At 43.5% G+C, this 25,363-nt stretch overlaps 1 protein-coding gene across 1 annotated transcript in view; it reads left to right on the forward strand.

The window, feature by feature from the left end:
* Positions 1–299: 299 nt before the first annotated feature.
* The window catches only part of LOC146190297 (F-box only protein 8-like), a 29,019-nt gene continuing 3,955 nt past the window's right edge, over positions 300–25,363 (forward strand). The window contains exons 1-6 of the mRNA XM_084600744.1: positions 300–472; positions 681–758; positions 1,929–2,058; positions 7,312–7,438; positions 11,954–12,072; positions 21,502–21,686. Of these exons, the coding sequence (XP_084456870.1) occupies positions 695–758; positions 1,929–2,058; positions 7,312–7,438; positions 11,954–12,072; positions 21,502–21,686 (625 nt within the window). The 5' untranslated portion in view covers positions 300–472; positions 681–694. The remainder of the gene's footprint in view (positions 473–680; positions 759–1,928; positions 2,059–7,311; positions 7,439–11,953; positions 12,073–21,501; positions 21,687–25,363) is intronic.

Below are 25,363 nucleotides of genomic sequence, written 5' to 3' on the forward strand. Positions count from 1 at the left end.
GCATCCACTGACGTCATCATGCGCGGGTCACGTGAGTGTGACGTACTTCCGTGCGTGGCAGCAGGAGAAACGTGTGTGGGGTCGGCTGCTGCCACGGGCGTGTCTCCAGCCTCGGCCGTTTTTTTACCTTGTTAAGCATTACATATTGATAAAAAAAAATGTTTTTGCGCAACATTCAATATAATATTACTCACTTATTTTATTAGATGGTAAATAAAATGCAATGCTTAAAGTGTAAACAAGCATTTTGTGAGGTTAAGCATAATTTTCTGCAAGCGACATCAGCGACTCTTCACGAGTCGACGAGACGAGACGACGAGACCACGAGACCTTCACCTTCACTTCCGTCAGCAATGATTGGCCTCAAAATTTAGCTATCTGCTATGGAAAGAACGCCCGATTAATATTTCAGCAGACCTCTCCTTTCTGGATCATGAATACGTGAAAAACTTTAAACAAAGCTCGTCCTCTGGTGAGTGCGCACGATATGGTCACTCAAGGAGTCGCGAAGTTCAATCAGTCGCGGGTGGCTCGTCGAGTAAAAGATTGCTCATATGATTGGCTGCTACAGATAATACATTGCGCGAATCTCTTGTGATGCTTGGGTAATAGTGAGCACCGACTTGGCAACGCGCATGGCGTGATCGCTAACGCATGCCGTGCGTATCCGTTCTTCGTAGGTGAGCGTTTGTCGATGGGACAAGTGCTCAAGAAAGTCAAAGAAAACGGCGAAGGTAACGAGGATGACCACAGCGAAGGTAAGTTTCAGTATTTCCGCTGTTTGGAGAGGTTTTGGTGCAAGAGTCTCGAAACGGTTTCTTTTGTGGATAAGCCAGAAAACGTCTCTGTGTGTAAGCTGTGTTTGCGATTAGCCCGGTAGAAACGAAAGTCCACATAGCAGCGTTGTGATACATGGGGTCAAATCGCAAGGAGCACTATTTTTGGCGTGCTTGCATTACAGAGAAGAAAAATATCGTTTCATATCAGCATGCTCGATTCATATCGAGTCGTAGAACTAGAATGGAAAAAGCGACGTCAGAGTTTAATTTGTGCCTCTAATCGCGGAATTGTTTGTGGCGCGCTCTCATGTTTCTTGGTGGAACGGGCTGAATTTGTGAAATGAGTGCAAGGATAATGTTTCTTAGTTCCTAACCTTGGAGGGGGAGCTTGAACAGCACCAGCTCTGAGAGCTGTAATTTGTCTTGCAATTTTTGGCCTTAAAAAAAAGCACAAACAACTTTGGTTCAACAAGAAGCCTTGGATTCCTTGAGGAGGCATTTCTTTGTAATTGATTTATGCGAATGAGCATTGCTTTGTAATTCTTTTCATATAGTCATATTAACTAGGGTGTCTTCTGCTTACACTGCTAACAAGTACTCCAAAGTCTAAATACTCCGACAATGGTGAAATGCAAGGCTTCAGTGTACTGTGCATTGTCAGGGCATGTTAAAAGAACCCCAGTTGGTTGAAATTATCTTTGACCCTTTACTGCAGTGTGCCTCGTAGCCTGTATCAGTTAGCACATTAAACCCAATAAACAATAATACAAGAATGAAATGCATCAAACTGCCAATGCTATGTAAGAATTTTGGCTCAAACCAGAGACAGTCATTACAATATGATAAAAGAAATTTCAAAATTGCAAATGGATTGTGCAGAAACGGCAAATGAAAAAATTTTATGCAGTTTATGCACACCCTTTTGAACGACGTATGACAATAGATTCTTTACTGCCTGCTGGGAAACAGTGTCAGCTGAGGAGGTTTTATGATAGGTTAGTTACTATACTTGTTCTGCATGGCTGTCAGGTACACTTCATTGCAGTAATTATGGCCAGGCACAAAAAAAATTTTTGAGACAGTTTGGAAGAAAGTAAAGAAATCTGCACAACGTAATGAGTGCTTGCTGATGGGTCACTTGTGCAACAGGGTTTCCAGACCTGGCAAGCTGGCCACCAGAGCTGAGCTTGGCTGTGCTGTCACACCTGAATGCCACGGACCTCTGCTTGGCATCCTGTGTGTGGGCCCATCTTGCCCAAGATGAAGTTCTCTGGCACAGGTAATTTGCTCAAGTGTGGTCTCTTCTTAACAGGCAACATTTACCCTTTGTTCCTGTGTATGTGCTATGGGTGTGCAGAATTTTGAGATATTGGGTAGTATATTCCAGTAGTCAATATGGGGCCAGCATACACTATGTTCAAAAGACAACTCCGGTGATTTTTCCACCATACTCAGTTAATGATTGATTTGTATTGCTGAAGGATTGGTCATCACGGTACACTATTTAATTTTTTTACAACACGCAATTTTAAATAAGCAAACAAACTTCAATCAAAATTGAAACTTCCGCATAGGGCCTGGAGAGCACTGCTCTCTAATAAGGGAGTAGTTACTCATTGAAATCCACCCAAGTGCAGCCATGTGGGTACAAAGGAAAGCTATAGGGAACCTGTGCTGGAGTTTTCCGTGTACTGCCAGTGCCGCCTAGTGGCCGTCACGCCACTATTTTGGTAGGACAGCTGAGACTGCTGCGGCTGGAGGTGCTGAAGAGTGTCAATTTATCGTGAAACCAAAGCCATGCTGCGTGTGTTTAGAAGCGCTCAGTTACGATAAAAAGATTGCTCTGTATTCTATTCCGCTGCAACTGTACAAAACGAAGTGGCGGTAGAGCTCAGCTGGATTCAGGAGACTGGATGAGTACGGATGATTGTTGAACTTCTCCTTTGAGCACTGCTCATTGCGCTTCGTAACGTGACTTTGCCTGCCAGACTGTACATATAAAGTTCTGCTTATCATTTGCATAACCTAAAGAGAATGTATTGTGAAGGGCGCCTTTTAGAACTGGACATGAGTGTGGGCATTGTAAGATGGACGGCAACTCAAAGTAAACAAAGAGCGAACGTAAGTGGTATCCTGATATGCATATTACGATCATCTAGATGACACTAAGAAAGTTAGCATATCCGAATACGCAGTATTTTGTAGGAATTGCAAATAGTCGAGTAATGCCCTAACCTGCATGCTTTCAGACTTCTTCCTGCATAAAGCTATCGCAACTCACCTAGTGACCATTCAACAATTTTTCAATGGGTCAGTAAGTGAGCTGTGATTGAAAAAAGCTCTACAATTAGAGAATTAGTTCGTTGTTTGCTTCGAATAAAGGATGTATTGCTTCACTGAAAGCGCTTTTTGTTTTTAAGGATGTTTTAGTTTGGTGGCTGAACAATAATAGAGTAGATTGTTGAGTGAAGTTGGTGGCTAAAAGTACAGCTGAAAACATTTGTGCAATATTTGTTTTAGCAGACATAAAAATTAATAGATAGATATTCTTTATATTCAATCCAGAACTTGCCTATTGCAAATATTGCACTGTATGATCTAGCTGCCTCACCATGAATGATTGTTGTAAGGCACGCATACTGCTAACTGACCATGATTGCTCGAGTCTTTTATTTGAGCACGAAATAGTATAGATACGCCGATTTCTAGTCTCAGTTGGTGCACGAGCCGGGTTGAAGAGGGTGGGGGATACGGCAGTGTATAACCACACACATCACACAGTTAAATGGTGCCTGCTACAATTTTCGTTCTGTGCAAGGAACAAGGCATAGCAACTTTGTTGTTTGAGCACGAAATAGTATAGATACGCCGATTTCTAGTCTCAGTTGATGCACAGGCCGGGTTGAAGAGGATGGGGGATACGGCAGTGTATAACCACACACATCACACGGTTAAATGGAGCCTGCTACAATTTTCGTTCTGTGCTAGGAACAAGGCATAGCAACTTTGTTGTTTCACGTTCTCACAGATTTTTTTTTTTTTATTAGTCATCATCGATACTAACCCCGTTCTTCGCTGCAGTTCATTCTTGGCTCTTAAGGTAGCGTGGGTTTAGACTAAGGAGATTTAAGGTATGGCAACTCTCCCCTGTGCTCTCCCATTGTAGGGCACCAATAATGTCCGCCCAGCATTTATCAACAGGATAGTTGCAGCCACTTACCTTTTTACATTGCTAGCAGTGTGAGCATTTTAGATGCATGCTTTGCAGCGGATCTCAGTGTTATTCGCTTCGAAGAATAAACAAAAGACGATTAAACCCATCAGTTGCTTGTCGTTCGCTGTCATAACAAAGCACGCTCCGAAAAGCAACTGCAGACCTTTGTTTCTCTACAGATGCATGCAACGGCATCGCCCTAAATACAGTGCATTATATTTTGCGACACACGAGACACCATTTTAGTTGACAAATTTTCTCATAATGAAACTAGTTGAATCATTACTGTACCTCATATGGGCAGTAGTAGGTAAGTACTGCATGCGTTCAATGCGCTTAACTCGCACAGTATTACCAAATCCTACTGAATAATAATATAGCAGGGAGGTCATTTCATTTTGCTATGATATATTTACCCTCCACTAGCAATGCTTCTTCACTGCAGGGGAATCTTATTTGCTAGAAAGTGTGCCCATAATTCACCATGCAGAGACACTACTTTGCAAGCGCCCCATAGCAAAAAAAAAAAAGAAAGACTGAACTCACGACAACCGTTTTAAACCTACGCGTAGCGATACTATAGCTTCCATAATGCAGCAGCAGCACTGCTCATAGCCAAGTTGGTGCAGCTGAGGAGGTCAGATTTTAAGCAGTCAGAAGAAAACAGTTCTTCAAAACATTAAACATGCGATAAAAGCATTATGCATGAAATAGAAAGCTCAAAATCCACCGATGTGCGCAGCCACGGTACAATGAGCGGCGTACTCCGTCCTACTATACACTTGCTCATTTTGAAACGAGGTGGCGCTGGGTATCTGATTTTAAACACGCCCCCTAGGCTGTGCAGGTTTCCTATACTGCTTTCTCAGAAACTTCGTAGTTAAAGAAAAATTCGTCCTGGTCCGAGGATCAAGCCTGGGATCACCACCTTTCCAGGGCAGTTGCTCTACGAAGTTCAGCTGATCAGATAGTAGGGCAAGAGTGAGTTGATCAATAACTCGAAGTGGGGAACATGTTGGTTGAGTATTTAAAGGAGTCCCCTAAAGTGGATTTCTTATAGATTGCTTGCTTATAGATTTGTAAGGGATTAAATGCTTGTTGTTAATGATGAGTTGCACACACATAAAAGACAAACATGAACAACACGTCATGAGCAGCGTCATGAACAACAAGCCATGCACTAACTAGCCCAACAAGAAGTTCCTCTAAAGGGAGTAAATACTCTTTTACATCCACCTAAGTGCACCCCAAGTTTTCTTTAACTACGAAGTTTTTGAGAAAGCTGTATTGCTTCCCTTTGTAGCTGTTAACTGCGCTTGTGTGGATGTCAATGAATAATTACTCCCTTATTACAAATCTACTCCACCTTGAGGGATTCCCCAATCTTGTTTCCCATTTATGGCTTATTTGCTAACTTTCCTTTCTCAGCCTTGATCTATTTTTTTTTCTGGATAAAATGCTTGCTCGTTGACTGCATTCAATACACTGTCATAGGAGGGTATCTGTAAGTTTCAACCAAGGTATTTCCTGAAGTACCACAAAAGCCAGTTTTCGTTCACTTCCTTTCCTCACCTGTACTAATGACGTCCCTTCGGTTATTTCATAATCAGTACCTCTTCACCGAAAGCTCTGTTCATTACTATCAAATTCTCAAACCAACCAGATCATTCTCCAGGATGACTTCCAGTAGGTCACTAGTGTACTAAGTGGCTGATGCAGCTCAGTGCAAGTTTGCGGCAAGCACTGTAGCATTACCCATGCATACTCGTTGAACTCAGCCAAATTTCACTAGTGTAAGCATTTGTCACCCTGATGTCTTAACCTCAAGTAATATGGACTCTTCAGAACATATCATAAAACTGCCACTGTCAGCTGAAAAGCATTAGGCTTTACTAGAACACTTTCTTTGTCGCCCCATTTTGTCTGTAAACTAACTGTCATATAAGAATTTTGTTTTAACCAAACTTTAATATGCATCAGCAACAAATTACCGAAGAGTTAACGGCGCGACTGGTTTTATATTTCTGTTGCAAAATTAGTATCGGCAGTATATCAAATTATTACTCAGTATTCCCACATTAGTCTTTAGATGAAAAACATCAAAACTGCCGGTTTCACAAAACTTCCACCATCTGTGCCAATTGCTTTGCCTGCCAGCACTTTTGTCGCAATGTCTATTCTACGGTACGGCATATACAGGGCGTGCATAGGCCAATTTCTGCTTTTAATAGGCAATTTTTACCCACAGCAATCCAGGAATAGAATTTATTGTCAGATTCATTCGGCAGTGAACATGATCCTGTGAAATGTAAAGAGCAGTTAATGTATCACCTTGAACATTAGGATCGTATAACTATTTCTTCTCACTTCTAATGTTCAGTTCTTGAGAAACTCATTTTTACTCTTTTCTCTGTACATAATTTCTGGACCATTTTAATGTTATTTGTGTGATTTTGCGTCACTTTTGATTTCTATTCTATGTATACTTATAACAATGACCTCCTGTGGGCAAGTGTGGCATTTTTTTTGACCGCCTCGGATTTCACTGGGACTTTCGCTGTGTATTCTCCTCAGTATGATGGTCATTTGTGCCAAATTTCGCAGCAGTTTGATGTTTTGTTGCAGCTTAAATGAATTTTAATATTTTACATTTTGTGGCCTCAATCGGGGAGATTTTTACAGGCAGCATTGAGTGCATGATGTCACTGGACATGTGGCTGTCAATATTTGCTCTTCAATTACTGCAGGACAAAGGTTTGACCTTTCTTTTAGTCATTTTGTGACTTCGGCTCTGATTTACAAACCAGTGCACACGTGGTATGATTTGTGGCCATATCTAGGGTGTCATATATTAGTCAGTAATGTTACAGGCTGGTCGAAACCTACTTCTGGTTTTGGTTTCCTGTCTTTTGCTCCTTTCCTGATTTCAGCTCTTTTCCCGGTTTTTGCTCTTTATTTAAATAACTTCTACCTGCTATTCTGAAAAACTGTTTCTTGTTTTGGAAAACAGCGGCTCTAATAAGCCCGATGCGATGTGAACTCAAATTGCCAAAAAAAACACCTGGAGTTGTACTTTAAGAGTTGAATCAATTATGTTGGCGATTTGTAGCCAAAGCAAGGCAGTCTAAAAAACAATAGCAGAAGTTTAATTGCATAATTCAAAGGAATGTGCTTGTTCTTGGCCTGTAGTTTGATACAGAATGTAGGGTTCGGTTTATAGCGTTTAGCGTCCTAAAGCGACATCGGCTATGAAGGGGACTGTAGTGGATAGTCGCAGAAATTTTGATTCGGTTCACTGCTGCATTCCTTTGTGTGCAGTTTGTGCGTCAGCCAGTGGGGCTATACCAGCATCTATAGCGCGCCCAAGGAACCGGGCTTCTCATATCGGCGGCTCTACCTGCAGCTCGATGAGGGAACCATCACATTCAACGCAGACGCGGAACTGGTGAGGCGAACTTTGAAGGCAACAGGCCGCAGTTTTCAAGCACCTAGAGAGACGATTTCTGGAGGTTTTACTGGGACTTGACTCTGTAAGAATCCTTGTATTTTTGCTCCATTGTTCTGGAGTAACTTAGTCGCACAGCCTATTGTGTTCTATCAGTTTAAACTGGTGGATGCGCTTAGATACTGTTGTTTCTTTGTACGCTTACTATTCTGCATTTCCTATCAAGTTGGTGCTTTGGATATTACACATCACTTATTTTAACGGCCGATATAACTATCAAATCTAATGGTACCTTGAGGTACCAAACACAAATGGCTGCTATTAATTTACCTTTTATAGTCAATGAAAATCCTTGGATCTAAATATCTGTGGGCCTTGTGGCTCTGTCAAGCTGCTACAAATGTCAGTTCTTTGGTTTGACAGTAAGCTGAAACTAGTGTTTCATGCGAAAAAACGAAAAAAAAGGAAGGATAGTAATTTTGAAATTCCAGGCTTGTTTGATGGAGCGACCTTTTTGCTTTAGTATAACATATACAATAGATGTTTGATGATGTGAGCACAATTGGTGCAAGTTTGGGATGATATATGGTGGGCGAAATTGTCAGGCCTGGACGGTCATTGCTTGTAGCAGGCAGCATTAAGGGTGTTGCAAACACTCTGCCACGCTACTATGGATGGTATGAATGCAGGAGCCATAGCCGCACCCTCAAGCTTTAAAGGAGTATAGACACTTCATTTTTGAGTTCGTGTTTTATCTTCTGTAATGATGCGCAAGACATTACTGTACATGAACCGCCTAATGACATTTGCCTGTAGCCACTGAATAATTTATATTCTAATTTCCTTTTTCACCAGTTTCTGTTTTGGTTTCAACAGTTGAGCGATGGCTGTGACGTCAAAGTAAAGTCTAGGTCACGTGAGGGACAAATAAAACAGCGATATAATCGTTCCTGTGTTGTTTTAATTCATCATAACATTAAAGCCAGCCTGCCTTAAGGATAGGAATTGCAAAAGGTGAAGAGTCGGCGATTATACAGTAGAATCTCGATGATATGAATTCCAAGGGAGCACGCAAAATATTCGTATCATCCCGAATTCGTATGATCCAAAACAAGTCAACTTCCACATGGGAATGAATTGAAAATGAACCAAACTTTATTATGGCGAACTACTCAAAACAGCTCAGCGGTTTAGTTGGTATAAACGTTGGACGGCACGCACCTAATTGCACAAAAAGCGAGTTCGTCTGCTTCAACTGCGGCTCTTAACCCAGCAGCTTGTAACATAGTTGCATTCTTTGAGTGGTCAGTAGGCTTGCGATTGGTTTCTTGTGACGAAGCTCGTAATGTCGTACATATTTATGCGTGGGCACAGGCCGACGCTTACCGCGCAGTTGCGCATATCGACTGCGGTACCAAAGTTTTCTTTCGTACAGGTCTCTGTCTGCATCACGCACACTTTGCCGATAAATCGAACTGTCACTCATGATACCGATTGAGTTTTCATAACAACGGTGCTGGCATGAGGGAGAGTGACAGAGCTAATGGACGCGCACGAACAGCTAAGCTAACCGCCGCCCCGTACTAGTACTAGTCAGAACAGGACGCAAAGATGGCATTGGCTGCATACTGACATCTGCTGTGACATCACGTGAATGCTCCCTATACTTCTGAAGAGAACTTTACCAACTCACCTGTCTAATTTTTTTTATCCCTTTCACGCACCATATTTTTTGCCCTTTCAATAGAAATATTTTTTTCTCCTAAATGTTATATTCAAGGAAGACAATTTCATAGTTTTTCAGTGCAAAATACCAGTTGTAAAATGTGTCATATTTGTTAGAAATGTCAGCGCCAAAATGCCGCAACTTGTCATGTAAGCCCCCAAAGGATCATGTAAATAATTTATATCTTGAAGGTTAAAATTGATCTGAAATTGCAGAAAAAAAATGGTGCAGTTACTTGTGCCAAAATATGTCTGCATAAAAATGGTGGACTGCATGCTACCTAGCTCACTGTTCTGTGAAATGTTAATGTGATAGCGTTATACTTCCTGTCAAGAAGAAGCCTGATGTTGATGGGAAGATAATTCCCCTTGACGGAAAAGGTCTGTAATGTCACACCCCTCTCAGCCCATGCCACAGGCACAGTTTGAGCATTAAGGAAGTGAAGTATGTTACAGTAGGCTCCCGTCAAGGTAAATTGCGTAAACTTTGAATAAGTTGATTGCTTGGGTTTCCATACAGTCAATGCAAAAGAAGAAACTGTGTTTAAGATGAATACTCTGTGCACACTAATTGGTCAACTTTGAAGGCTGACTGCTTCGCATCCATGCAGTTGTATTTGAGCGTTCGCATAGCACTTCTAAGAAAAGCAAACAAAAAAGTGGCAGAGATGCAGCATTGACTTCGGAAGTGTGGCTACCACATTTCGAATGGGATGATCAGCTACGGGCACAGGGTAATCTCCTGACCTTCTGGAAACTGTGCAGCCTTTTTGGAGGTGCCAATTTGTGCGCTCTCGTACGTTTGTTCGCCCTCTCCTGCTGGCAACAACGATGCTAACTGACCCTTGGCAGCTACTACTTTGTTGTTCTAGCTTTAGCATGTTCCTACTCATGGACTAACCGTGGTAGTTTGCAATCTTGTGCAGGGAGGAAGCAGAGTGAGATGGAAAAAGGACAATCATGCGTTTTCTCTCGATGTAGGCTTCTGCTGTGCAGCCAGCCAGCAAATCCGAAACTGAATGACAAAGAAAAAAGAAAAAGAGAACAGCTCGGAATTGAGGGAAGAGAACAAATGCTGAAAAGAAAGAAAACAGCCAATGCCATTCTCTGTGATGGTCATGTTATCATGTCACCATGACAGCGCTGTCACCTCCAATCGCACCTTATGGCATAGCTTTTTCGTACGCTCTGTGCATGCTGTGTTCCTTGCATAGCCAGTTGGCCAAACACTAGCAAAAAGCCACCCGAGTTTTGTGAGAAGGCTATTTTGAGAAATAGAACACAAGTTACTCATGTGTTAAAAGATGTGAGTTTGCACCGAAGTGAAGGAGGATGCGCATGTTATCCCTGGGTTTGCACTAGTTATGCTTGTGACGCAGCTCATGCCTGGATATTTGAGAGTAGTACTTTTTTAACTTAGTGAGGACACTGGAGGGTTCCTTTCAAAATTGAGTGCTATGTCTACCTTTGTGGCTGCCACCTGATTTTTGTGACAAGCAAAAGAGAAAATGACAAAGAGTGGTTCACAGTTGACATTGTGTGATGATGCCTTCCTAGTGGAAAGGGCAGATTTGCATCAGTAGTGCAGTCAATGCTTGAATTGCAATTTTTTTGCCTACTGAGCCATTTCATTCAATTTATCTCATTTAAGAAGTGTTTGGATACACTCCAATTTTCATGGTGATAATTTGTGTTTCAAGCTGGTGGGTTGTTTAACACTGGATTACAGTTCGGCATGCCTAACCATGTTGAACAACTTTCCTGGCTCTTCTTTTTATTTTAAGCTATGCACACCTGAATTTTTCTCCAGTTACTCTTCATGGCCTCTTAAAATTTGTCTTAAAGGGGTCTACTGTAACTGACCCATAAAAGCTTGGTTTATTATTGAAAATGGATACCATACTTTGTTTCTGCGAGCATGCTACCTCTGCACCACGTAAGCACATATGCAGCAGAGATAAAGCGAGACATTGGGTTTGCCAACACAAAAAATGTCAATTTCATTAGCGCAATGGGTGGGGAGATGTTTTGTTGCATCTGGCATCGTGCCAGCTATGTGATGGCAAAGAGCACGGATGCGACGGCATTCGGAAAGGTAACAGGGCTCTAGAGGCGGTAGGGAAAGATTTACTGAAGTGGCTGCTAAGTTTTCACGCAGAAGGACCCCTGCATGTTATCATGTTCAGTTTTCATCATGATTACCAATGCTTCGTCAAATCTTTGTTTACTAATTTCGCTATATGGACTGAAAGAAAACCACCTTCCTTGCACCATGAAGGATGTGAAATTCCTCCAAAATAAAGAAATCACTGCTAGGTGCCACACACTCACAGAAGAATTTGTGAATTTACTTTGTGCACATTTGCGTACATAGCGCCTCAAAGGGCTACAATCCAATTTCTTCTACATGGTGGTTGTTCTTCAAAAAACGGTGCTGATGTCTGTGTATTTTTCTGCTCTATCCTGTTGTTGCCCTGCTAATGCTGTAAGAAAAAGCGAGTAACACTGTGTTTGTGTTTAATCCATTGTAACATTGTGTTTAATCCATGAGTGTGTGTAGTTTTCGTTTCACTCAGTCAGTAAAGGCCATTGGTACTTCGTGACTGTACTGTTGTAATGGTTATCTGGCCTGAGGCCTTACCCATGCCAATTACTAGCTCATCAGTGGCGACACACATTCTGACCGTTTCGTTTTTCTTTTCTAGATTCTGACGGCAGATTGCATAAACTGACCTTGTTGGGTACTTTTTCATGTGCTGCTCACGTGAGTTGCTTCATGAAACTTTGCAGGGAATGCAATACTTCATTTCTCAGCGGCTTGTGAAAGACGTCCCCATTGAAATAGCAAGGTTCCTGCATAATACCAAGCGCCTGAATTCTCGTCAAACTCGACTGTACCTGGAGTCAAGGTAGGCAAACGTGTACGATATTTAAGACACATTTAATATGTGTTAGCATATACAGCTCATTATGCAGAAAAGCCGCTGCTTCCATAGACAGCCATCGGGAAAAATATGGTTTGATTTGGTTTGTTGGGTTTAACGTCCCAAAGAGACTAAGGCTATGAGAGACACCGTAGTGAAGGGCTCCGGAAATTTCGACCACCTGGGGTACTTTAACGCTCCCTGACTTCGCACAGTGCACGGGCGCCTAGCTTTTCGCCTCCATCGAAAAGCTGCCACCGAGGCCGGGATTCGATCCCGCATCCTTGGGCATAGTAGTCGAGCGCCCTACCACTGAAAAAATATATGGTGGACACTTAAGCTCTGTCTTTAAATGTATGATGGAACAGCATTTGCAGGCTCCCATTCAATTTCTCTGTCGTGTACAGTCCTTGTCAAAAGTATACGGCCCAAGAGGTTCGCTTCTAAGTACTGTAACGGGGCTGCTGGCAGCAAAACTGGAATATGAATGTAAGCTAGGGAAGAACGAGGGGGAGATTTGTAATCGACAAGATTTCGACCGCTAGAGTTGCTATACAAGCCTCGTTACTGGGTTTAGAACAAAAATCATTGGGCCGTATACTTTTGACAAAGGCTGTACATGCACTTTCCTTTAAAGGACTATAGACACCAATTTTCGAAGCGTCGAAAAGAATACGATTGCTTTCCTGGCTACATAGAGGGGCTTCCCAAGCAATCCCAGCGTCTTATGTTGCCGCAAAGATGTTTTAATTTGATTTCATTTACAAGCTGGGCAAAGAACCCATATTTCAAAACCCATTTACAGTGACATCTCTGGAACAGAAACATGAACAACGGTAAATAACATGAAATCATCAAACAGCTGTGATGTAGAGTTAGCAGAGCAAAGAGCAGTGACGACACAGGGTAGCTCATCGTGAAATCATCAAACAGCTGTGACGTAGAGTTAGCAGAGCAAAGAGCAGTGACGACACAGGGTAGCTCATCGTGTCTGTGTTGATTGTGCACCCGGTTAAAGTTCTGAACTTCTTGCTTGTCTTGATTGCCTTTCACACTGCATTGGTGCACGTTGCAATTACTTCACCGGACGTCGATTCCGCTATTGGACTTGTTTTGTGAACGCAGAGCTTGAGTATACTTTGTGTGTGCATGCTGACGCTCAGATAGCACTTCGAAAAGGAGAAGCAGGATTTACTCGTTTCATTTTCTGCCGGGCTTGTACCTGGTGGACACGGTGACATGCCTGCTATGCTCGGGCACTAACAGCATGCCTGAGCAAGTGCAGAGCTTTCGGCGCCTCCCGCGAGTGCGCTGGAAAACAAACTGAGCTGCTTTCCGTCTGCCCTAAACGTCACTAGGCCTAGCTGGTTTCACATCGAAGCGGCAGCGGATGGTGCTTTGGAACGGGCTAACGCTGTAATAAACATTGGACTTTTGCGCCGCTTTACTGGGGAGCCCATCTCGTGGTAAGGTATATTTTTTATTTGCACGACGTCTTCAGCAGCGGAGCTAGCAGGTGACGGTCGAGTCGCACTGGGCAATAGCAGCAAAGTGGCGGTGGGAAAAAAAGCTTGTTTGTATCGCTGTAACCACATCTATTAGCACCTCCGTATTGGCCAAACAATCCTCCCAATTTATTTTTTATTGAGAGTCCTCTATGCAAGTGCTTGTTATGTACGCGGATAAACAGTGATCTGCAGCTTTGCATGCCCAGATTGCTTTGACTGTTCGCCACATGCTTGGACGCCGGCAAACAGGCCTCCCGCGTCGGGACCAATCAGTGCGTGAGCACGAGAGCCACATGGTAGCAGGTCATGGTGGCTGATCGCTGCCGGGTCACTCAATGCTATAACTCTCTACTAAAACAGTTTTTGGACACCAGCTTGGCTGACAGGCTTGGCAGTTCCTTTGTTCAACATGTCATACCAGTTGACAATCCCGGCATGCCAACTGACCAAGCTTTCGTCGCTACTGCTGCTTCCTGCTTAGTCACTTGTCGCTGGCGAGTGAGTTGAAATCAAAGTGCCTGGCAATGTCAGCAACGTCCGCGTCATTATCCAGAATAATGTCACAGTCTTGAAACTACACTGGAGCGTTGCTCGACAATGATATTTTCTTGCAACTGCGATCACAAGCAGGTGAAAAACGTTACCGGTATGCTTCATTAGATTCTGTATCCACATGATCAGCAGTCTTGCCAGTGGGGGGCGCTCGTTTGTCGTTCTCACTAGTCACTGAAAAATTTCAGAGTACTGCATTCCTTTTCTGCGTGCTGCTGGCCCGCCTACTGGCTGGTGCGGGTCATGGGATTTGTCATATCATGCGTACAGTGTGCGTGTCGAAACAGGTGTTTACAAACCAAAGCAGTGTGCTGCACACACGCAGGAATACGCGGCGTCCATTTTGATTGTGAAATTTCGCAAAGGCTACCATCACCTTAAATGAATCATCTTGCCAGCTGGTAAGAGATACGTATATATTCAGTTGCGCATAAATACTCATACTCTGCTCTTGTGTAGATCGATGTGCGTGCTGTCTCTTCCTTTTTGGATTTTTATGGTTAATGTGAATGTACCTCAAATTTATCTGCACAGATTTGTTAGCTACTTATTTCTAATTAACTACCGTTGCGGCTTCCAGCAGACTGGTAGAGATTAGTATATAATGTTACATCGACTAGATAGCTGATGCAATAGACTTGTGTTTTCCCAACTGGTAACTTTTGGCCAGTGTGTGTCAAGTACATACGAAAGCAACATACTATGTTGTACTGATTTCTGATGCTAGATATCAGCGAGGCTTTAGCAAATGGGTGGCACAAGGGAGATGGCGATGGAACTACATCAGCGGTTAGCAAATGAAAAAAATATTTTCGAAACCGCGTGAAGAAAGATGATACAGCATGCCGATTTTTTTTTTTTTCATGTTGAAAATGGATGAGACCAGTGCGTTACTTTCTTTTCACTTAATGATGGCGCTGCAAAAGAATTAAGTTCAGACAAACAAATGTGTTTCAGCAATGCGGCCCGCCGGTGTTCTTGGCACAGTGAAAGCAATGTAAATGGTACTGATACTGTTAAAGACATTACTACAATATATGTAGGTTTGTTAACACTTGCTTGGCAAACCTGCTGCTTCAATTTGTGTCACTTATACAAAGCGAATCATCGTTTCAGAGCATAATTAAGTAATCAGATTCCGCATCCCATCTGTGGTGTCTGGCACAGCGGTGTCGACATACGACATTCTCCATGACTTAAAGAGACAGAACACTGGAATTTAGGTCTCGATTTTTTTTTCGCCGCAGTGGAAAGATTGATGCCTAAAATGTTCGATTCCTTAACGGTTTTGTTAGAAACGCTGTAGAAAAGTTTTGTTGGGAATTTTTCGATCAATGCGTGCGCCCATTTTTATGTAGTCCGATGCTGGAAACCATGAGCAGCGACCGCGATGACGACTGGTGGTCGACAAAAAAGACATACCAACAAACAAATATAGCTTTCACTCGCCAGACAGTAATCGGACACTTTTTTGCATAGAGTAACGTCCTTTTCAGTTTCACACTCAGTGCTGTTATGGCACAATAACGCACGCCCTTGTCGTCAAAAGTTTTAGTGGGCACTCTCATTGCTCCATTCACGAAATTGCAAACACTGTGGCGCCATCTAGTGGCAAAACCTGAAAGCATACCTTTCGTGGTGCGAAAGCAGGAGTGGTTTTTATTTAAGGAAGCACTGGAGAGAGCGCAAAATATAATATATGGCAAGCACTCCTAGAAGAAAAAAGAACAATGTCCAGTTACGAAAATCAGCGAAATTTTGCTGATATGTAGTCATGTGGGGGACTACACTGAAAGTACTAGGGTTTCTCCGCTAGATAGCGCCTCGGTTGTTTTTATGAGATTTTCAGTGGCAAATTAAAATTGTAAAGCCTCTTTTCTTTGATATTGTAGTGATCGATCTGTACTATATGAGGCAAGATCTTTTCATCTCCACCATAATCTCATGACATATTTTGGCCAGTGTTCTGTCCCTTTAACCTTCGCAGACATCCTCTTTTGCACACAGTCACTTTATAATGTAACACCACTGTGCTGCGCGTAGAACATGAGGTGATCCAGACGGCTGGGGATTTGTGATTGCAGGCAAGCTGCAGTTTTCGCCAATTCATTTTTTCCCATCGATTGCAGACTACGGTATTAAAGTTAGTACCGCACAAACACTGGTGGCACTGTTCTGAATAAACGTGCCAGAACCTTCCTGTTTTGCTGAACTTAAAAAGATGTTCCAAGCGTACGAATGCCAGCACTCGCCATTCAGGCGGCCGGGCCTGGTGGTCTGAAAGAGAAATGGAGCCCGTGGGCACCTTTGCGGTACTCTGAAAATTTTCTAGTGACTCTATTTCTCGCATCTTTGACGTCATCGCATGCTCGTGCTCAGAGGGATCGAAACCAAAACTGGTCCTTATAAATGCCCTGATAATTAATTGAACTCTGCTGAGACATACTCTTTCTTCTGTCTCTTGTCTCATTCGCGCTATTCCACAAAATAAACTACTTCCAACTCGCCCAATACAGCATACTGTTAAAAAATATTTTGGGTTGCAGATCGATCAATTAGTCGATTGTTCAATCAATCGAGCTGCTATGTTTTGGAGAATCGAGGATCGATTAAAGCAAAAATCTTGATAGAGAAAATCTACGTGTTTATACTCCTTTAAGGTAGGGTGGATATTTAAGCCTACCGCGCCATAGTGACTACTCTTAAGGCGAAGTGCAAGGGTCCGTCTAAATTTTTCTCATTAGCAGAAGAATCTCTGATACCCGTCTTTGAGCTCTGGCTTAATGTAAGCACCTTTTTCTGTAATAATGTGGTTGCGTTTTCGGAAAGCGTATTCTAGCATTTGTTTCGCATTTGTTTTCTCTGCTTTGCCTGTAATTGGGCTGTTTGCTTATGGTGTAGCTTAGAAAAATGAAATGCCATATGTTTGTCTCTGAGTTGAATCCTTGGTGGCAAATTTGCAATTCACTGTAGAGATGTATAACTCACAAACCCATATAGTGATCATAGTCAGATGACACTTCGGCAGAGTGCATGTACAGTCGGAGACAAAAGATTGCGAGATGCGGATTTGCAGAAAGACATTTATTTCTTCGTTGCCTCACTAGTTTTTCCTGTGATATTTTTTCTTCTGAAGGGGGCGTGCATATCCCTTCATGATTCTGCACATTTAATTCACTATGTTTGCTCAGTCGCGCAGAAATAAATATTTTTCCACAAACTCTCGTCCCGCAAACTTTTTTTCCTCACTGTACATGGCAAAAGATTCTATCCGTAACGATATACTGTCATGAGTGTAGCATGAGATCTGAAAGTATGGTAGGCTGGATCTCTGTGTATGATGTCTTACAGCGTAGCTTTAAGTGGATTAGCAAACTTCTAGGTTCTGCTTGAAAAGAAAAAAACTGAAGAGAAGCAGTGAAAGCGATCGAATGTTAATGCGAATAGCCCCGCTGCAGTGGCGCAGAAGTTGGGCGCGTTCACCAACTGAGCTGGTGCCCCAAATGTGGCCCAGGCACAGTGGCCACATTTTGAAATGCAAGGCCCTTATTGTGTGATGTTAGTGCATGTTAAAGAGCCCCAAGTTGTCGAAATGATCCGGAGCCCTCCTTTATGGCGTCCCTCATATCTTGTGTCGCTTCTCGACGTTAAAACCTTATTAACCATGTTACAATAAAACTGTTGGTGAAAATAACATTTGGGGTGATGTCTTTCGTTTCACTTCAAACTTTCATGAACCCAAATGCTGGTCAGGGAGCTTTCTTTATTGAGTCTATCGCTCCTCCTGCTTTGTCTGTGACACATGTGCAAAGGACGATGGCATGGCTGCGGGCTGTCCTGACAAGGCAACAAATGCTACTGGCTTTCATTGTGTGTGTGCAAGGCACAGTTCTGATGAGTAGTGCGCAGTGTACACACTGGGCAAGCAAATGCATTGTTATGCGGCCATTGCATATTGAATTTTTAAGTGGACTAACTTTTATTTGTGTGCTCTAATTTTTGTAATTCTTTTTGCACTTGTTTCTGGAGCACACGAGGAGGAATCTCTTGAACCATAGTATTTAGCAGTAAAAAAGTTTCAGTGCCCCTTTGAAGGAAGTGGGGACATCAAGAATCGGGTTCTGTTTCATGTGCCTGATTATGGTGTGCAAGGCCTTAGGAGTTGGAGAACTGAGATGTGCTCCAGTACACAAAGCGATTTTTACAGGGCTGCTTGTGGCTGAGACTTTTGATGCTCACATTGAGCATAGAGCCTTCAAGCTCGTTCTACATATATTTTCAACAAAGTGCTGTAGCCTGTAAATGCTGCTACGTCTATGAGTGCAGGTGTTCTGTTTTCTGTTGTTTTTCCAAGTTAAATCCTGCAGGCGGTGTTTTCTCATTAGCCACTGGCAGCTGTAGTTGCTGTTGCCTGTCAGACAGCCTTGAGGCAGTCATTTACAGGCTGCCTTATTACTCATCTTATGAGGATAGCTCTATCGGGCAGGTCTTTCGAGGCTTAAGTCATTGGCAGCGTGCTGACTAGAATTTCAACACAGAAATGTCTCGCGTCTTGGGCTAAGTGGAAGTCATTAACCACACATGCAGAAGCCATTGTCACTGGCTGGGGCTTGAGTCAGTAATAGCTCAGAGGGAGTGGAAATAAACAGCTTGCCTGTGTTGTGCAAAGGTTATGTTGAGGTTGCCATCACTTTTTTTGCTTGTTTAATGCACAAAGATATGGATTGTTCTTGTCCTGTTCATCCTTTTTGAGCCTATATGTTTGGAAACAGAGGTTACTGTTAAGCCTCATTAATTGCGGCTTCAAAAGAATGTCCAATTTATTCGAACTATTGTATGGTTTCCAAAACTGCGAGACATGTTTAGCAAATCGTTTGCATGAAAATAATATTCATTAATGATAGACAATGGCAGTCTTTATTTAGGGTAAAAACTGCTCGACAACATGAATTCTTTGCAGTTCTGTCAAATTTAGTAATTTGTGCAATCTGTCGGAGGCAGAACAGCTTCGTAATGGCAGAGTTCTCCATGGCGTCTTTTCGGTGCACGACTCAGTAGTTCGCATGTGGCATTGCACACAAAGAGGCATCACCACGTGAATTCGAACAGCCCATGCATACACTGGGTGAATGAAAAAACTCTTACTGATGAAAGTGAAGCTTCTTCCTCCATGAAAAAAAAGCGCAGCGTCCGGGCAATTATAATTTTTTTAAGTGCACATATGTGCTCGGTTTGCTGGCTGGTCCTTCCGGTCCGGATCCAGGTAGTAGATAAAGCTCCAAAAATAAACTGCTTAGCCAGGCTTTCTCTTGGCCTATTACGAAGAGTTGGCCGATTGTTGATATAACTGTCATTGCACACGCATCAGAGGGGCGCTGGAAACAATATGACATGCAGTTCAGGCCTTATTTAGGCGACTGCTTTTCAAGCAGGCCATACCTTGACCCAGTGCCACTTATGGAGCCCATCTGGATCAATCGATGCTGGCCCCAGCCATACCAAATGCATAAACGTGCTTGAAGCTTTACTGTAATTGGTCCTTATGGATTTCTAATACCTGAGAAAAACCCTTGCAGCATATTTAGTCAAGAAATATCTTTGCATTTAGGAGACAAGTTTGAGCCCAATCATAGAAATGCAGGCAAATCGCTTATTGGTGACATCATACACAGCATAAAAACCGCCACAACCCAGGGACACACTGTAAAGCTTTGCTGGGTTCCTAGTCACATAGGAATTGATGGAAATGAAAGCGCTGATATATGCGCTGCACAAGCTCGACATATAGAAATTAATCAAATGCACGTTCCCTTCAAAGAAGCATTCAAATTAATGCAACCTAGGCTGAGAGATAGATGGCAGTCTAAATGGAATAATTAAGAAAATAATGAAGCTACACCTGGTAAAACTTGTCAAATTTGAATAGAAGTCATGTGCACACCAAGAACGATTCACTGAAGCCATTTTATGTCGCCTCCGTATTGGACATACACACCTTACTCATGGCTATATTCTTAGAAAAGAGGAAATGCCAACATGCGAGCTTTGCGGAGAAACAATCACAATCTTATTTTATGTTCCTGCACAAAGCTAGAAGAACTAAGAAAAAAGCATTTTTCAATATTTTATTTAGAATATATTCCTCTTCACCCTAGCTTACTCATCGGAGAAAATGCTCTTGTTAATATACCCATGCGTTTTTATGTCCTTAAAGGATGCCTTCCTTCTTAAGAAATTGAGATTTTTAACCATATTAAATAGATTTGCTGCATGGAGAGTAGATCTCGCCATACGTTTAGCGCATGTTAGCCTTAGATGCTTATGCGTCATGAAACACAACACAAAGCTTTCAAAATCAAATGGTAGTCTGGGGTGGTCTTCATTATGAAAGCTCAATAAAGACTGTTGTCGTCAAGGTGCAAAGGCATCCTCTTGTCCAAAAATCCTTCCGCTACTTCTGCTTAAAATGAATTCATTTGCAGCTATGTGGCTGCCATATGCTCCACATGGAGCTTCCCCCATCTTGAGTGCTTGAAGAAAAACCTTTTACTAAGTTTGTGGATTTTGCGGCATTTATTAACATGCCTGTTACAGTGCCACAGTGTCATCTGAGAGGAGCAGACGTAACAAGCAACCTTAATGGAGTGAAGTATTTGAGCACTTGGCATGCATGCAAGCTTAAGGCATATATTATTTGTTATATTTATTGTTATGGGGCTTGTGTTCATGTGCGCCCTCCCTGTATTTTTTTTTTCTTGCATATTTAGTGTGCCTTGCAGCTCACAAATTTGCGAGGAATTCTATTTTTGCATTGCTTATTTCTAGGGGGCAGAAGGGTTCCTGTTTCTCAGCTGAAACATTTTTCAGCTGTCGGGAGCATCAGAGAGATGTCAGTGCCAGGTTAGAAGGAACACCTTGATCAGTGCAAGCATTCAGGGACTCCATTATTAGACACCTTTAGCAGTTCATGTTGAGTGTTGCCTTCTGTGTTACAGGAGTTGCGAGAACCCTCCCACTGGAAGTATGCATGTGCTTTGTTGGCCTCGACGCATGCCAGCTGGCCTTGAGGCCACCACATTGCGCTAATTGCCCGGCAGCTAAGTGCATGCCCACTATGCCAAGACCAACGAAGCCCGTGCGCACTGTCAGTGGGAGGTTTCGCGCAACTCCTTTAACGCAACAGGCGACATGCAGTGCAAACTGCTGAAGGTGTATATAACTCAGTGTTGGCATAATCGCATGCTTCAAAAGCTTCAACAGGTTGATTTGGGTACTTCAGTCAGTGGTTAAAACTAGGACTGTGTCTGTTTCACATTGCTGAAAGATGTGGTCCCTCTGGTGTTACTACTTGCAGGCGCCAAGTGCTGGACCACCTGGTGGAGCTGCAGAACTTTGAGAACCAGCTCCTGCCTGAAGCCCTGCGGCGCTTCTTCCAAAGCCTGCAGGCTCCCAACACCCAGAACAGTTACCTCAGAGCTCTGCTAGAGAAGTTCTCCCTGCGTTTTTGCAAGTGCAACCCTCAGCTGGGACTCAGTTCTGGTTAGTGTGTCCAGACCTGAGGCATTTGTTTTTCTCATTATTTTCTTTTAGTCAGATTTGGTGGGGTTGCCGTGGTACAGAATAGTATTGGAAAAAATGCTTCTTTTTTCTGGCGTAAAATGCGGACTTTCATGCTTGTCACTTCTTCAGGCACACATTGGACACATGTAAACCTAAATTTGCTATGAAATTTTAAATTTGTTTGTTTCTGGATCTACCTATTCGAACGGAAACATTCTGTGCCTGTGACCATTGCTCGTTGTGACATAATAACCTGGCACTCTTTCACTTGATATTCGCATGACAGCTTAATAGCCTTTTTTTTTTTTGCTTTAAAGGTGACTCTTGTAGGCTGTCTTCCATCTTTCTTAGTGACGGAACTGTTGCAGCCAGCATGCCATTGAAAATGTGTGCCACCTTTCACCAATTAAGGGATCAAACATTTGCACCAAAAGTTGTGGCAAATGGAACATAAAATCCATAAAGCTAAGCATTGCGCGGGCATGCCAGCACGATTCAAAATATAGTTCCTTACGAACAAATATCATGACATATGATGAAAACAATATTAGGTTTGACGAACTCATTCAAATGCAATCAACAAACGTGTTATCTTGACATTACAATCTTGGTGAGAATATACACGCAAAGTAAACTACAAAAGCGCCACAGGCATTACAATCCTACTGTGCGTGTATAATTTTGTAGCTAATCATTAATATATGTGAAGCATGCCAAATAGCATCGTGAAAAAAAAAACTGCAACTCTCGCTACCAGCCAACCAGCCACCACACTCAGCGCAGGCACCACTGGCCACGCCTGCCACAGTTCATCGCCGCAGACACGGCAGATCTCTTTCGCCACCATCAGAAAAACATGTTAAAATCTGTTCATCTTAAATAATACATGCTTGGAATCTAATAAAAAAGTTTATACTGAGGATCGCTGATATGCAACCAGAGCGATTTTCTGCTCACAGCAGCAGCCGCTGCGCCGGTTTGGGCCAGCTCATCCGATCTCGTGCTGTAGCTTCACTGCTAAGGCGTCATCATAATTACACCTTCTGTTTACTGTGAGATAACTTATAACACAAAGTTATAGTAAGGCAGTTACACGAGTAGGCACTTGACTGTTTCTAAAGCACAATCCGCTGCAGCTTCGATACAAAACCATTTAGCCCTAGCAATGACTAGTGCTTAGTGCACGGCCAGTGCGCCATCGTCCGCCGCTCTCACAGGCAGCACCGTTGGGGTAAGCTCGCGGCATCCGGTGTGGCAAGTGTTGCAATTTTGTCGTTTGCTTCTTTGATGAGGCTGGGCTTCAGCGTTTTTCGACGGCAATTTACGTCGAGCAAATGATCTTGCAAAGGCAGGACTCGACAGGGCTGTGGTACGCGGCGCCGTTGGGCAATACTCGAAGGCTCTATAAAAGGCTCTATAAGACTGTGAAAAAGGCTGACCGCCGAAGAATTGACGCGTTTTAATTGTGGTGCTGGCGAAGACTCTTAAGAGTTCCTTGGACTGCCAGAAGATCAAATCAGTCGATATTGTCGACCATAAACCCTGACTGCTCATTGGAGGGTCAAATTCTAAAGTTAAAGCTCAGCTACTTTGGTCATCTGATGAGAAGAGAGGAGTCGCTGGAGAAAGATTTGATGTTGGGAAAGGTTGAGGGTCGCCGGAGAAGGGGTAGGCAGCGAACGCGATGGTTAGATGGCATTCTCGAGGCATTGCAGATGAAGCTATGTGATGTTAAGAAGATAGTGAGAGACCGGAAAGCGTGGCGTGACATGGTCCATAGGGTCACGAAGAGTCGGACACGACTGAACGCCTGAACTGAACTATAAAAGCGCCGTCAGTCAATACTCTAGACACTGCCAATTTTACGTGTTGCTCTTGACGGTTAAATTAGTGTGCAAAGTGTTCAGACAACCCTTGTGCTTTTCACACCCGAGCGGCGATGTGCGCACCTTCGATCCCTACCCCTTCGTAAACAAATGCCACTGATACAGCTGCTAACTTCGTAATGGATAGTCATAATCAACAGGTTGGCCACAAGGCATGCAAGTCATGAATATGAATTTAAAGGCTGCTTAAAGGCCCCCCCCCCCCTGTCGCGAATGATACGAACGAACGTTGTATAAACGCACTAAGCCACCGAGCAGCTCAGCGCAAGAGCTCACAGGGGGAGAGGGTACCTACCGCGGCTGCTGCCTCTCCTCTTCAACCCCCCTCACCCCACTAGCCACCCATACCCCACCTAGCCACCCATACCCCACCTCCCTTTCGTAGCAAACCGACGAGCACTAGACAAGGACGGCCAATGCGAGGCACTTGCCCAGTCGTGTACGTCACTCATTCGCTGGCAGCTCATTGGTCTATTGAAAAGTTGTCTCGCCGGCTGTTCCCAGGAGGCCTGTGACGCTGGCTGAACCTGCAGTAGTTCACCTTAGTAGTTCTCCGTTCGCCTCTCTTTCTGTCGTTCGCTGTGACGTGAAGTGCCCAAACGTTACAAAGACGCAAGCGTTCGCTGCTGCCGAAATGTCGCGGAAGCGTAAAGCCCTTGCTTTTAAGGAAAAGCTTGAAGTGCTGAAGAGGGTTGACGAAAACCCTAAGAAGAAGCGTGTCGACTTAGCAAAAGAGCTAGGGTTGGCACCGTCGACTCTCTGCACCATTGTTGGGCAGCGAGATGCCATCTTGAAGAATGTGCAGCACTTCGATGTGAACGTAAAACAGGCTAAAACAGCGACCCATGTCAAGCTGGAAGAGGTTCTGCGGACTTGGTTCCGCGAAGTGACAGCGGCTAGCGTCAACGTGGACGGCAAGGTGCTACGTGAAAAAGCCGACACCGTCGCTGGGAATTGAAAATTTCCAAGCGTCTGGGGGATGGCTGCACCAGTTTAAGGAGCGGCACGGACTTGTCTACCGGGTCGTCTCAGGTGAAGGCAAGAAAGTGGACCATTCAGCTGTAGATGAGTGGCTGAACACACTGCCGGCGCTGATTTCGGAGTACACGCCACGTGACATATTTAATGCCGACGAGGCGGGCCTCTTTTTCAGCCTTCAACCGGAAAGAAGTTTGTGCGTAAAAGGCCAGGCATGCCAGGGTGGCCAGAAAAGCAAGGAGAGAGTAACAGTACTCTTTTGCTGCAACTCGGATGGATCCGAGAAACTCCAGCTTACCGTCATCGGTAAGTCGAAGAAACCGAGATGTTTCCGATCGGCGGAGCGTTGTTTGCCTGTCTTTTACAAAGGTAACCGAAAGGCGTGGATGACTGGAGATTTTTTCCGCGAGTTCTTGACAAGCCTTGATCGGAAAATGGCGTCAAGAAACCAGAAAATTTTGCTTTTCGTGGACCAGTGCTCTGCCCACCCAAAGGAAATGACATTCAATAACGTGAAAGTCAGGTTCCTGCCGGCAAACACTACCAGTCATCTTCAGCCACTGGACGCTGGGAGAATTAGAAATGTGAAGCATCATTTCAAAGGACTTCTAGTGAGGCGTCTGCTGGCGAAAATTGACCGTAAAGAAGCAAACTTGCGGATCAGTCTCTTAGATACTTTGCGCTTTCTAGCCATGTCGTGGGATAGTGTAACTTCAGACACAATCTCGAACTGTTTTAGAAAGTGCGGATTTGCCATCGGACTTGATGCGGCTTTGGCAGGAGATTGTCAAA

This window comes from Amblyomma maculatum, chromosome 4 (assembly GCF_055883805.1).
Source record: "Amblyomma maculatum isolate TAMU_Amacu chromosome 4, ASM5588380v1, whole genome shotgun sequence".
Classification (NCBI taxonomy): domain Eukaryota; kingdom Metazoa; phylum Arthropoda; class Arachnida; order Ixodida; family Ixodidae; genus Amblyomma; species Amblyomma maculatum.